Source organism: Buteo buteo, chromosome 13 (assembly GCF_964188355.1).
Source record: "Buteo buteo chromosome 13, bButBut1.hap1.1, whole genome shotgun sequence".
NCBI classification, from domain to species: domain Eukaryota; kingdom Metazoa; phylum Chordata; class Aves; order Accipitriformes; family Accipitridae; genus Buteo; species Buteo buteo.
In genome coordinates, this window is record NC_134183.1 from 1,617,643 (window position 1) to 1,632,462 (window position 14,820).

Consider the following 14,820-nt stretch of genomic DNA (forward strand, 5'->3'; position numbering starts at 1 on the left):
TGCAGTGTTTTCCAGGCTGCAGGCTCCTGCCTCTGCAAAACAAGCGGGGTGAGGACGAGGGGGGGAGCCGCGGGCCGGGGGATGAAGGGCACCATTTAATGCCTCTCATTGCTAGTCAAGCCGACATCCTGCAGAGGCACAGGGAGGCACGGATCCAAGGCACGGGGCGGTTCACAGCAGCGGCTCTCCCGGGGGCAGCCCCACGTCCACCCATCACCGCTTCCCCAGCGCCAGCCGCCCTGTAAGTCCTTGTCCCCCTTCCTCTGCCTGGCTCCATCTCCCTCCATGCCATCCCGCTTCCTCCTCCCACGGAATGGAGCACCCAGGCCAGGCTCCGCTCCCCAGGGCAGAGCCAGCAGCCCCCCCACTACGAAAGGGACCACGTTGGACTCGGAGGGCAGCTGAGCTTTCCCTGGGCAGATGCTCGTCAGCGCATTAGGAGCTGCACAGCTCCTCCCTGGGAAGTTTACGAACCAAGAGCGCTAAAACCGCCTTCCTCCCAGGTAGGATTATTTAATCCAGCAGCAAGTAACACGCAATAAGGGCTAATGCCGACGAGCTCTGGGCACACGCGGTGGGTACGGCAGGGCGACCGACGAGTCGCTGCGCTACGCGATGATTAGACACAGGCGTCCTGCTCTGCCGCCCCGGTTCACGCGGAGAAGTGGAGAAGAGATTTAGCAAACTCCAGCGGACACCATCTTTTATGGGACTTTTTTTATTTTCCCAGTCACAAGAACACGTGTCATTAACGACTCCTCCTGAAACGAGCAGCTGTTCTTTGGCCATTACTGCTCCAAAATTAACCAAGACGGAAGAATTCAATTGCATCCCTCCTCCCAGCCCTGCTGAGTGTGCTCGATTAAGGGATTGAGAGCATCTTTTGCTCAGAGTTCACGGGCATCCTAGTGCCTGAGAAGGCATGCACGCCTTGGGTAAACCAGGAGCACGAACGCATAAAACTCCACCGCTGCCAGGGACGAAGCAACCCAGGAGTGAATGTTATCGGCGGCAGCACCGGTGTCTCGGCGACACTCAAAGCTGCTCGGCAGGAACACAGCCAACAACCAGGAGGGAGGATAATCTCCAGAAGAGACAGCCCCTTTCTCCCTTCCGTTCTCAATCTCTGTGAGGATATTTCAAGGCCCCCAAAGAACAAAAAAAAAAAAAAAAAAAAAAAAGGCACGAGCAGAACCAAACAAAAATAAAATAAAGAAACAGGACACAGCCACAGATGAGGGGCAGCACAGGGTCACACGACACCTGCTAGCGATGGCCTTGCAAGGCAAGCCTGCAGCTGGGGAAGGGAGGGATCGGCCGTAATTCTATCAACGGCCACAGTAAACAAATAATAAATAATGTGAACCAGTAAACAAAGCTGAGGCATAATCACAGGCTTTGTCAGAGCTAAAACCGAATCCAAATTTATATCCTCACAACCAAAAAAAGTCAGTGCCCATAAATTTACATACCTTTGAGCGCAATGAATGGCTTGTTATTGGAACCGCGGACAATGTGCTGGCAGAAATGGTGAAAGCAGCCCTGTTTGGCCACTCACACCCCTCGTACAGGTGGCCAGCACAGAGCCATCGCTGGGCTGTGCTCACAGAGCTGCGTTTATTACTCCGAATGGGAAGACCTGTGCTCTGGCCTTACGGAGGACCCCAGCCCCGCACCCTACCTTTCCTTTCCCTTCCCAAAAGAACAGTTCTCACAAGGTACCATCGGAGCTCGCACCAGGCTTTTGCAGAAGGTAAAACTGCAGGCTTTCTTGTGAAAAGTCCCCAGGATGCTGTCTAGATGCACAGAGCTGCCTGGAAATGACCCTGCTTCCACCATGCTTTTTAAAAAAAAAATTTTTTTTTTTTTTTAAGAGGTGGAGCTGGAAGCAGGGCTGGGAAGCACAACTCAAGCAGACACATACCTGGGATTTTGACTGAATCCTGGTCAATTCTGTTCTCCTCTCTGTCCAGGTGCTCCAAGCCCACCACTTCTGTCTTCACAGGGGCGTCCTCCGTTGCAGACAAGGTGGTATACGTACTGATAACCAGTATTCCGAGGCCAATCCACAGTATAATCTGCACAACATGCCAGAGCTTCAGTTAGCACAGCAAAACAAACAGGACTGCTCTGTACAGCATTCTTCATGCAAACAGTGTCTCCAAACAATTCCAAGCTCAGTGCAATTACACATGTCAATAAGAGAGAGGAAAGGAGAGAAATTTAAGAGGCAAACGAGAAAAAACAGTAGCTTTTGGCCGAGCTTTGTATTTGGGTGTAGAAACATACCAATGAGAGTTTCAGATGCTGGAAGCTGTTGAAAAGGCGACTCCTGTATCAGAACGGCTCAAAGGCAAGTGGACAGGATGTCAGGATAGAAAAAAAAAATGTATGTGGCAGACATAAGTCCAGCTGCAAAGACTCATTCCCTGCTATTTCCAGCAGCTACATTAGAACACCATGAAATCAGGTCTGGCTGAGATCTAGGGAGCAGTTTAAAAATTCTTATCTTTGAAAGCAAGAATAAGATGTCCACACACAAAAGTCTTGGTGGCCAGTGCTCAAGAAGCTGATAACAAGTAACTGACAGATTTCCAGAAAGCTGGGACCAAATAGAATAAAAATAAAGACAGAATCTGGATCCTGTGGAGGGAAGGGCTCTACGAATTTCTCTAGCTCAAAAAGGAGAAAGTGACCACCATCAAAAAGAACATTTCTACAGCTTATAATCTAACGATAAATTGATCTAAAAGGATCTGATTCCACATGAGCCATAAGAAAGAATAAAAAAAAAAATCTCTGCACAGAAGAAAAAATATCTCTGGGAACACTAGCCATTCATGGGGTAACTCGAGAAGGACAAGCAAAACGATGCGCAACAGCAACAGGGGCAGAGGAACATGTTCGGTGCCAGGGCTGCCAAACGCCTGCCTGCTCCTCCAGATGAGAGCAGAACCAGTTCAAAGAGCTGAGTGGATGGATTGCTGGCTCACAACACTGACTGGGGAGATTTAATTAAACTCTAATATATTATTTTTACCTAGTTAATCACTGCAATTGTCACAGTAAGGGCTTCTCACGGAACCTAGTTTGCATGTCAACGCATCAATGGCGCTGTGAACAACTGGTAGGAGAAAGTTGGCGAGAGTTTGTGCTGAAGGAAGCAGGCAAAGAAGCGGCACCCTCTGCTAGAAACATGGGTCTCCCCACAAACTCCTCTTCACAACAGACCATGGAAGCAACAGGACCCATCATAGGCAAAACAGAAAATGCCTCTGCAATGCTGGGAAGCTGAAAGTTTGCAGCAAATTGGTATTTATGATGCAGCAACTCCCCCCCTCTTTCTCACTCCTGCTGTGTGCATGCTGACTGCAGGCTGCTGGGGAGAGGACACCACTTTTTCCACCACATCCCTAAAAACAACAACTTGCTACGCATGCTTCACGAGGCAACCGTATAAAAGTCTGTCTGTGAAGGAAAAATGCTGCTTTGGTACACAATCTTGTTGCTGTCCAGTAGGAACCACACAAGCCGCCTGGCCCCTTTGCAGAGCGGTGCAACACCCAGAGTACTGGTGATTCTGCCTTGGGCTGTCATACCAGCTCATGAGAGGACCACATCCTGCACGATTCATCCTCTTCCCTCAGAATCCCTACCCTGCAGTATTTACATCATGATTCACAAAAAGCACAACAAAAGGATGCTACTCAGTGTGAGGAAAACCAGGAATAGCCACAGGGGAGCACTGCTACAACTGGAAGCTGCCAGAGGGAGAAAACTGAAAATAAAGGGGAAAAGTGAAATTGAAAGGAGAAATTTAAAAGTTGGCACCTCCGGGGGAAGGAGGAGAGGCTAATGCTTTCCTCTCCCCTTCGGGTCCAGGAGACCCTATTCTCAGCACACCCCTGCAGACAGACAGACGCCTTCAGAAGGAAAAGGCTGGCGGGATGCAAAGCAGCTCTGGACAAGGGGTGAGCAATGTGGCCAGGGAGCAGAGGCCAGACCTTAAGAGATGTTGCAAAGGAAACAGAAGTAAAATCTGCTCCCTGCCTTGCCGTGTGGGTGCACAAAGAGCAGATATCCTGCCACCCCACTCAGGCCAAAAGCAGAGTCAGCAGGTCCCTGCCACTGCTGCCCTCAGCTTGGAGCTCGTCCACTTCCTCCCCTCACACAATCTACAGCCCCGGCAGAAATGCATTTTGCAACTGGAAGGCTGTTCTGGCATCTTCCAGAAACAACAGCGGAGAGGAAGAACGTTTCCACAAAGAGGATCTATTCTGGTGCCACAGGAACTAGGAGCAACGTGGGAGAGAAGGGAACTGTAGGAAACGACTGAAAACATTAAAAGTTTTAAAAGGATTTTTGTTTTTTGTTGTTTCTTATCTTAGTGGGGAACTACGGGCTTGAATGCCTTGGATTCAAACCCCTTTGATTGTTTAACATTTGGAGTTCATCTGTGAGCTTCCCAGAGCAGCGGGTACAGGCACACATGGCAGCCCATGAACAGTCCACAGGCTGGGCTGTCCACAAACCAGCAGCCATCCCTCACCTTCAGCTCCCCCCTGTCAGCACGCCTCCTCCTCACCTACCCTGTCAACAACAGAAGACCAAAATAAAGAGGTCCACGATTTGGCTTAATTCCATGGAGATACTTATGACATGGAAAACCAGGCAGTTTGTACTCAAGGGACCACCAAGGCTAATCTGACAATTAAAGGAAGAGGAACGTGGAGTGCAAGGACCCGGTGTCTTGAGGAACCAAACACAGGCAGAGGAGCCACCTACTCCCAAAGCATCCAGCTGAAGAGCTGAGAACCTGGAGCAAGGAGAGGGACAACACTGCAGAGCAGTTATAAGCCAGCGTCTGGTGCCACAGGAAGGATCTCCCCCACATCTCTGAAAAGTGATCCTTCTCCAGAAGCACCTCTCAACGTAGACATGGCAAGGGGATGTGCAAACCCCTCTGCCTGCAGCCTCCTCCAACAGGCAGGTCAGCAAGGCAAGGGCCTGTCTCCCGAGAGGAGCGCTCTGAGCACGGACAGGAATTCAGGAGAGGAAGTTTACGCGGCCGTTTCCTCTGCTGGTCGCTTTCCCTTGGCCGTCCTTCCTCCCAGAAGATAACTCGAACTTTGTACAGAAGTGTCATTAGCTCAGACCATCTCCTCTAACCACGCCTGAGCCATCAGTGGGAAGCAAAAAAACTGCATTTGTGTAGAGTGACGACATCCTCCAAACTGTGCTGTTTTGGACACCGAGCGTTTGGAGGGACAGAGTCATGGCGAAGGAATGCAGAGCCCCGGTCACTGCCGGGTTCCTCGGCTGCGCTGCAACAGAGATGCTGCGCTTGAAGGGTTATACCGACCGAAAGCGCCTGCGGTGAAGGTGTGCTGGCCGCCACACTACCAGGGGAGGGCAGAGGGGAATTTCTTTTCCATCCGCACAGGAGCGAGACCGAGGGGTCATTTCCTGACCTCGAGCAGCCTCTCTGCAGCTCCTCTTCCCCAACTGGGACAACAGCAACTCCAGCCTCCCTAGGAGGGGCCTCTCGGACAGGCTTGTGTCAACACTGGGAAGCCAACACCTTCCTGTTAGAAGTTAAACACTCTGTTTACAGACCTTAACACGACCTTCAGCAGCACTCTGCCAAACCTCATGCTGTCCCGTCCCGTCCCCCACTCAAGGCTCCCAGAGGGCAGCAGGACACAGACCTGCACCTTTACAGGAACACACTTGATGCTTAACCACAAGAAAGGGAACGCTCTCCCCAATTTATTCACAGCACTGCACACCTGACTTCAAGCTTTTTAACTCCTCTGTTACCCAATCGTCTTTGCAACACAGCAAGCTTTTCAACCAAGCCACCCCACAGCCTAGCTCAAGTTGCTGTCCCCAGCCCCAGCCGGCTGACTAGTGGCTGCGATAATTAACAACTCACTGGCAGAAGCCACTAGTGCTCTTTGCTAGCCAGCAAACATCTAGGATTGTCCATATCCCTCCTCCTGGAACCTTCTTCACTCCTCCTAGTGCAACTTCCCCGTTTTGTAGCCTCAGCTTGCACCATCTCCCCAGCTCGGTAAATCTGAACTTCCTATCTCACCAGCCCCGTAAGCTGCCTGTGAAAATTAACTCTAACCCAGCTGAACCCAGGACAGCTGCCCAAGACAGGACTTTGCTGGATGCCCAAGGTAGCCCAATAAAAGCAGCCAGTTCTCAGCAGCACAAGAGTCAAGACAATGCAGGCAAGCGTAAGAGCTAGCATTGAGAAGGTCTGCTGCTTTGGAAGAAAGCTAAAGATGGTGGAGGGAGGGAGAACATATGTGTACAGTATTCAGACAGGAAAAAACAGGGAGGGACAGCTATGCCCAGGGCTGGCTCCTTCTCCCCCTTGACTGCCACTTTTCACAGGAGCATATTTTGATGGCGTGGAGCGCCTGATCAAAGAAAAGCAGGAATGAAGGAGGAGACCAAAGACAGAGCTTCAGGGAAAGAATAAATGAGTCTTTGCAGAAGACCTGGAGGAATGAGGAGAGGGTGGACTCAGAATTCAGCTCCAAAGTGGAGGCGGGGAGGTGCTCTGCAGCCTAGCGTGTTTCTGAAGGCAGGTGTGCCCTTTCTGCAGCACTTCAGAGCATCGGTCAAAGCAAGTATGCAAACTTGACAGGTGATGGATCATTCAAGAGAAGGCTGGACAGCCTGCTACCAGCCCCTTGAAATGCCAGGGTAACCTGGGGGCTGATGCTTTAGATAAGCCCTTACTTCTTTATGGGGAGTTCTGCAGGACCAACATCTTCACCAGCCTTGTGACCAGTGTTTCAGGTCAAGCATTGTGAGGGCCCCAGTGTTCAACACTAGGCAGCTGACAGTCGCCTCTGGGCAGCCAGTCTAAGAGCTCAGCACATCCTAAGTGCAGTTTCAAGGCACTGCAGAGAAACGTTCTGGCTCAGCCGGAATAGAAAGCAATTCTTGAAAGTGCTCTTTGTTTCCCTGAAAAATCCAGGCTGGCATTCAGACTCCTGCTTGGGGTTTCAGTCAAAGAAGTTAGGACCAAAGTGTCAGAATTCAGAGTGAAAGCTGGAAAGTTGGAATATTTCCTTGTGTCAGAGAAAGCACGGGGAAATAAAAAAATACACCCTGCTTAAAAACTTCATGTACGTTTGCAAACCCACAAGTCATTAAACACAGAAAAAGCCATTAGTTCTGTAGGACCCACAAAAATGTCGTGCTCTCCCCCTGCTGACTCTGCAGTTTGCCGAAAACCTTATTCCCAGCCCAGCACTGTCGTGACTGGTAATGCTGGGGCAGAGGCCTGCTAAAACGCAGTGGCTTAAGTTATTGTTAGAAAAAAACAAAACACATTAATTTCAGCCCCACAAAAGCAGAGTATTTGCAGAAGCAGAGAGATCAAGCCCAGCAAAGAGCCACTTTGTTTCAGTCCCGGAGGAGGCCAATTCAAACTGGAGCAAGAGGAAAAACTAAACTTCTAACAGCCTCTAAATGACCCCAATTTTTTAAAAATCAATTCCTGGAGCAACACCTCTATGTGTGTGTTCCTTTTTATTATTATTTTGGTTGAAACCAGAAAGCTGAGGGTCAGCAGCAAGAACCGCATCGCTGCGAAACCCTGTTTATTTTACCCAGCCCAGGCAGGTTGGGATGTAAGGCCTGTTAAGGTTTTATAGGCTGCCTGGATTTCCCATTCTGCAGATACAGAACCTGAAGCTCACCAGAAGGCAGACTGGAAGCAGCATTTTATGCACCAAATGAATGCTTCACTTGCTGCTAGAGGGACAAAAAGAGCTGGTGCTCCAGCACGGGGCAGGCCATGCACTGGGCCAGCACCTCCTCTGCTGCTGTCTGCATGTCCATCAGTGATGCTGCTCAGAGCAGCTGACCAGAACAGTTCCCACCTGTACTGGGCAAACTGGAGGGGGCAGCTGGAGGAGGTGCCAAGCAGTTTCTCCACTGCAGCCAAATTAACTATGTTCCCAGGCTCTGAAGAGGGCTTAGGGGGATGTCAAGCAGCATCAGCACTGACCTGTGAACAAAGCGCATTCTTGTGGATCTTCTTGTAAATAAGAGCTGGGCAGATAAAACAAATGAGGCTTCCCATCGTCGCACCTGTCAGGCCCAGGACTGTTTCCACTGGCAAAGAAGAAGAGAAGTCAGCAAAGGTCCCTTCCAGGACTGCCAGAGCAGCAGCACGTGGCAGTTGTCTGAGCCCCCAGGCAGGCTAGGGTGTGAGCCCAGAGAGCCTGGCCATCCAACCCAGAAAAGCAAAGAAAAGAGACCAGAGAAAATAGTCAAGCAACCAGCCCTTGCGCCCAACTCCTCACTCACCATTCGGGATCATGATGCCTCCTATCATGGTTCCAAACACAACAGCCAGCGTCAGGGCTTTGAACCGAAGCGGGGGCATATAACCCCCAGCAGCAAAGGTGCCATCTTTTTGCTGGAGGAGAAAGGGCAGGAGGGGGAGAATGAGTTTAGCTCCTGTATCACAATCCCACAGTTCCTAAGCAATTACTCCAGTAGCTTTGTCACCTCCATGCTATGGTTCCTGCAGAGGTGAATGCTGGGGGGGGGCAGTTAGAAGTGGTTGAGCAGTTTTAATATGCAACTGCATTTGAACCTTCAAAACAAGAGTGACGGGGGGGCACAGAGACAGAGCTGCTGTTTCCATCCTGTCCCAAATGTGAACCGTGCAGCTGTATCCCAGCGCCTGTGCCAGTGCTGCAGCCCCGCTGGCCTCGGCAAGCAGCCCCAAGGCCAAGGGCATGAGAAAGAAGTGCAGCTGAGAAGGCAGGAGGGTGAACGATCACAGGGGGAAGAGTTCTGCTTTTGCTACGGCAAGGTGTCCCCTAACATCTCCGGGAACAGGGCTATTCTCACTGCGTTACAACACATGTACCAGCTCCTCCGACTTGACAGAAGACACCCCAGCTAGATGGCAGAGAGGAGGATTGGTGCTGCTGAGCAGCTGCTGATACTGGAGGGTTTCCAGATGCCCTCCGCTTCCCATCCCCACCCTCCGAGCGGGAGGTGCGGAAGGCAGAGGTGCCAGCGAACCCACATGCCCGGGAGAACCAGCGGGTCCCTGCTCTCCTGGCTGCACAGATGGAAGAGGAACGTAAAGCGACACGTTCAGAGCCGAAAGAGCAACGAGCTGAGCCCAGGCAAGAACCAAAGTCTTCCCAAGCGTTTCCAGCGCTTACTCCTCTGCACCCGCTGGCTTTCACCGATCGTCTTCCCCCATCCTCAGGCCCTCCCGACGTGAGAAAAGAGCTTGGGGCTTCTCACAGGCAGAAGTGGCAGGATTTAGAGCTATAAATTGCTCAAGTTTTATTTCCTGCCCTAAGAGGTTTCTATTTATGCAGATACACAAAGGCCTCAGAACATTCCCACAATCTCTTACTGTTATTTACTGAATACCATCGGCATGCTTAGTGCCGTACAATACACAGAGGAGAACACGCTACTGCCACAAGGGACTTACAGTCTAAATCAGACAGACCAACTATAGTCACAAAGGCTGTCTGAAGATCTGACCCTGGGAAAGGTGAACGTGTGGGAGAGGGCTGTATTCCACCGCATGCTTCTGCACCAGACCGGCACCAAACAGCCAGGGGAGGCACTGGAGGAAGGGGACATCTGAACCCGGAGGGGAAAAGGCTGCTCAGGGGACTATTGACAAAGGTGTAAGGATAAGAATAATAATAAAAGAGCAGAAATGAGCAGGCACACACAGAAGCAAGAAGAAACGAGGCTGGGCTGGGCTCTGAGGCCAGGAACAGAAGCTTGAGCTAAATGCAAAGCAAGATCGAGCTGGCCAGCAAAAGGATGCCAGCTGGAGCAGCAGGAAATAAGGAGGCTCCTCTGTTTCTAAAAGCACATTTCTCTCTCTTTCTGAGGGGGAGAACCACCTCGGCTCTGAACTGTGTAACACTTCTGCCCGAGAGCTGAAATCCCCAGCGGAGCAGGGAAGCAGCAGCCACGGGACCCGGGGTGCAGCACAGTGATAGCAGGCTTCAGGCTCGCAACTCCAGCACTTCTGCCCACAAAATTCCTCTGCAGAGAGGACAAGAAACTCAAAGTACCACAGATTAATCATTCTGCAGAGCAGGATTTACAGACTGCCACAGGCCTCCTGCTGCACCATTACCACACACCAGGCACTTATAATTTCACTGTCAGTTGGGGGTTTGTCCCTCTGGATAGCGAGTACCTACCACGAGTCAGAAACATGCAGTTATCAATGGAGTCTCACAGAACCAAGGCACATTTTTAGCCCAGGTCAGCAGCCAGCAGCAGAAGCCAAAGAGTCACAGTAGCGCTTCAAAAAGCAAGTTTCAAAGGTGCACACCAAGGCAGCCAGCTGCTCCTGGCCACACAAGAAGATCTTACCTGCTGCTCAAACAGAAGGGTGTTCAGCGCCTGTCTGCACGGGAGAATCATCATCGGAAACCCCACAGCTACCGACATCATGAATCCCACTCGAATCATCTCCGTCACAAGGTTGGAAGGGAAGTTCATTAGGACGTTCCCAGCAATGGCTTCAGTGTAACTCACGTAGCCAAAGAAGCCCACCTGTCCGGCAGGAGGGGAAGTGAGCGGATGGGGTTTGACTCCAAAGCACATTCATATCTGCTCTTTACAAAAGGGTGGAGGACAGTGTCCTCCTATGAGTTAGGACCAGCCAGCCAAGGAGGGAGCGTGGGGCCACCTCCACAGGCAACCTGCAGCAACCCCAGCTGCAGCACCCCCAAAAGTTGAGACAGGCGGCTAATGAATAGTGGGACCTTCCTAAAAGCAGAGGCAAGTTTCTCACCAAATACTGGGGTCTTTCATGGAGGACCTTGCAGTGAGGGAACGCTGCCACTGCCTGTGACACAGAGCAGTGACATTTTGCTTGCTGCCTGGGCCACAGACCGGCCCCCTCCAACGAAGGAGGGGCCGTAACGATTCCCCGCAGCAGCCTAGCTCACAGGGCAAGGCTCTTCTCAGGAATTATTAACTCGGTTTTATTAACCGGTGCTTTATGAGGCATAACTTCCTTCACATCTTTCCAATTGCAACAGGCTGAAAGAAGCTTTCCTAAACTCTGGGCAGCATCTCCAGCTCCAGGCTGGGCCCTGGAAGGCAGACAGCAGGCTGATGCGCATGAAGAGCTGGGTCTCCACTCTGCCCCCACCCAAGGAAGTGTGCCACGCTGAAAACTTGGACTCTCCAAATGCCTCCCGCACTGTTTGGTTCATCATCTCCCATCTAATTTTACTTCCATCAAAATGACTTATCTTTCAGAATAAATACAGATAAGCAGAAACCAGCCCCAACTGAAGATAAATCATCATCCCTGATGCCCCTCCAGAGCCTGACTTCTGGCAAGGAAAGAGAAGGGGAAGTTTCTTACCGTAATGTAAAAGGTGGTGACCACGTTTAGGGAAGAAGCAAATATGGAGCTCATGATTTTAACAGACGGCTCATCCAAGCTATCATAGGTAGGCAAGACCTGACTGTAGAAAAGGGTAAATTATTTAAGGAAACTTTATGCAGAGAGAGAGAAAAACCCAACTTCAGCACGTTCTCTGCCTCAGCCCAGCAGCAAAGAATCCCTGACACCTTCCCCCTATGGAGCATAAACACTCGCTGCTATTCCACAATTTATATTGCTAATGCCAAGAGATTTCAGAACACTCATAACTTTAAGTGTTGCAAAAATATTCCTGCTCTCCCCACCCCACCACGTGGAGCTAAACGTGTGATGTAAACATTTTGGTTCAAAAGTGTTGCAAAATGAATGACCGTTTGTTCCAGTGAAACACCAGTGGCACCAGGCCAGGCAGCGCATTGCAGATTATTGTTCTTGGAGCTCTCTATGCTGATAATTAAAGCAACGCAGTGTTTACAGAGTAAAAGCAGGAAGAAGGTTAGAGCATCACACTGTCTAAAAGAAAAGTTAAACAAACAAAACTAAATGCAGCGCCTGTCATATTTCAGCGCTGCTGCTAGAGCTCAGTTCATAGAAAGCTGGGAGCACCAATTACACAGGATTTGGGGTATTTACAGACTTGGAAAGCATGTGGAATGTACTTTTTGACATCAGGTGCATATTTTAGCAACTCATTAACCTCTTGTTACTTTAATTCAAGTGGCTACATCCTGGCTTCATGTTACTGAAGTAACTCTCACGAGAAGGGGGCGAGCATCCAGTTAGATGGGAAGGGGGTATCCCCAGCTCCAGTGGGCACAAAGCCATTAAGAGAAAGTGTGTCAAGCTGAGGCCAAGCAGAAAAATCCTTAACCCTTAATCCTTTAACGTCAAACAGTTCTGCACAAAGGAAGCTGAGCACATCGGCTTGCAGGAACCCGCGAGACACACGCGGGGTCTGCAAATGCAGCACCGTGACAGCCATTTACCAGCAGGGAGCAAGGAGTCCAGCTCCATTTCAGATTCCTCCCTGCCCTCAATGCAGCGACCTCCGCCAGATTAACCAACTATGTCCTGTACTTCAGCCCCACGACGGGAAGGGAGCCAGCCAAACATCCAGGCCCAAGAAGGAGAGGAAAGGAGGGAAGCAGAGAGGCTCTGCAGTGCATGGGATGGCACAGCCAGGCCAGGTTCCCATTAGTGCAGGAGCAACAGCAGTGACACAGGAAAAAGAGCCGTGCAAAGGCCAGCTGCACCCAGGCTTCCTGCGATGACCTAACTGCACCCGTTTGGAGGTGGTTTGGGTTTGGAGGACCAGCACAGTGTCCCTCAAGCCCCCACGACACGCTGTTGGGCCCTCCTGACCATCACCACTTCTCAAGGCAGAGCAAGAGGACAAGAAGCATACAACAAGCAGCACGTCCTGACATGCCCAGGGTTTATTTTTAAGCAAAATGACTGCACTGAAGGCCAGCAAAGGATCAGGGATCCTCCCCTGCATTATCTGATACACTGCACCTCAAAGAGGGCAGAAGTACATGGCTCCTCCTGAGCAGAGAGCAGGCAAGTCAGCACAAGCATTAAGAGCAGTCTCAGAGAAAGCAGCCTTGCTTCAGAGATGGCCAGAGCTACCTCAGAGTATCTGTTCTACACCTTCGCTGTAGGGACCACCTTGTACAGGCTCTCTGAGCACAGTACTAACTCAGCCTGCAGGGAACTGATGCTCACAGAGGCAATGAACAACATCCTGACTTTTATTGTCCCTGTGAATTCAGCATATTTGCATCCATCTGCACCAGAATAGCCATCTCCAGAAATTAGAAGTTTTCTCCTGGAAAGCTCTACTGACACTTCTTTAATTAGAGGGTTCAGTGACTTGACCAAGGTCACGCAAGGAGTCTGCAGCAGAGGTAACCCTGGAGTCCTCGCACTCCCAGCTCTCAGCTCCACAGCAAATTTCCATGCTACATAACTGTAAAGGAGTGACCTACTTTGCAACTTCAGCAACAACAGGATAGCTTTTAAAAAGCAAAGGGTATTGAACTCACAAGTAAAGCAGGGTCAAGTTTTTCAGGCTAGAATAATAGTGCATTTATTTGTCCCTACTGTATGCTGCATTTACGTGCTGAAGGAAAAGGATTTCTGCTTTATGTTATTTATTTTTAAAAAGGTGATTCAGAGGTTAGCAAAATTAAACCTACCTAGCTGAGAATAACATACTTAGAAAGATTGCCTGGGCTGAGGACGGCGCATTGCCCTGATGCTTGGAAAAAACGCATAGCTTTAGGTTCAGCTTGCCACGTAAGTGCTGTAATGGAGCCTATATTTAGGTATGTGCACACTGGTCCCGACCAAATGATTTCCCTGCATTTCCAACTCCCAGCAAAATTGTGCTGGGTACTGTGTGGCTACCATAAGGAAAAAAAAAGAAGTTGGAATTTAAAAACTTTAAAATGTTAACAAGGTAAAGCTGTAAAAGAATACAATTCCCTTCACCAGTTGCAATAGAGACATTAAACAGCAAGACTGGAGCGTGTTCGGGTAGGAACTGAGCTGCCAAGAGAGCCGATAAGTGGAAAATGATGATTTGGATCTTGCATGTGGGTGTAAACACAGCAGTCTGAACAAATTTTATCTGTCACATTCATTTACTGTTGGCATGCTACCCATTTGCTAGAACTACAGGGGGGAAAGCCCAACTCTGCCAGCCTTCCAAATGAGGATGGTCTTTTCCGTGTCCACATTTGGATTTACACTTCTATTTAAAGCCTGTTACTATTCTGGCCAGGCACGTATTGCTCACTTGCCATTTTGGTGCAGAAGGTAATGCTGCTAGAAACGTGAAAACAGCCTGGTCTGCTGTCACGTCCTTCCACGTGCCAACGGAAACCCTCATTAAAAGCAGGTAACTGGAAACACACGAACAACTCTCCAAAGTCAACGACTGTGCGATCTTCTGAGTATTCTCAAAAAAAAAAAAAATCGGGGAAGCAGAGAGCAGCCGGGATGTACGCTACCCTGCAGGGGGCCCTGCGGCCATTAGGCAACACAGCCCCGCTGCCTTTCCTGGTACTAAATCATTCCCTTCAAGAAACGGGGGAAATTCATCACTTATGCAGCTGTACCAGAAGCAACGTGCATTACACTGAGAATCTGTTTGGCCCAAATGATCTTGTGTTGCTCAAGTACAAAAACTCCCAAGTGAAATATAACTCCCTCCCACATCTAGGTAACAAAAGGGTCACAACTGAATGAGATGCTGTATTTCAGTGGGCTGTAAAATATTTTGATTAAAATAAAATAGGAAACCAGATGGTATCTATCCCTTGCAGATCCTCATGACCCTCTGCCCTCACAGAAACTCATTGCGCACCACAACTGCCAGAAGTGGGAAT

The 14,820-nt window shown here is 49.9% G+C and overlaps 1 protein-coding gene across 1 annotated transcript in view; it reads right to left on the bottom strand.

Annotated features, from left to right (window-relative positions):
* SLC38A10 (solute carrier family 38 member 10) overlaps window positions 1–14,820 on the bottom strand; it is a 38,916-nt gene that overhangs the window by 13,422 nt on the left and 10,674 nt on the right. Inside the window, exons 7-11 of the mRNA XM_075044186.1 lie at window positions 11,408–11,510; window positions 10,402–10,584; window positions 8,338–8,449; window positions 8,036–8,142; window positions 1,925–2,078 (exon numbers count right to left, since the gene is read on the bottom strand). Coding sequence (XP_074900287.1) covers window positions 1,925–2,078; window positions 8,036–8,142; window positions 8,338–8,449; window positions 10,402–10,584; window positions 11,408–11,510 — 659 coding nt within the window. The remainder of the gene's footprint in view (window positions 1–1,924; window positions 2,079–8,035; window positions 8,143–8,337; window positions 8,450–10,401; window positions 10,585–11,407; window positions 11,511–14,820) is intronic.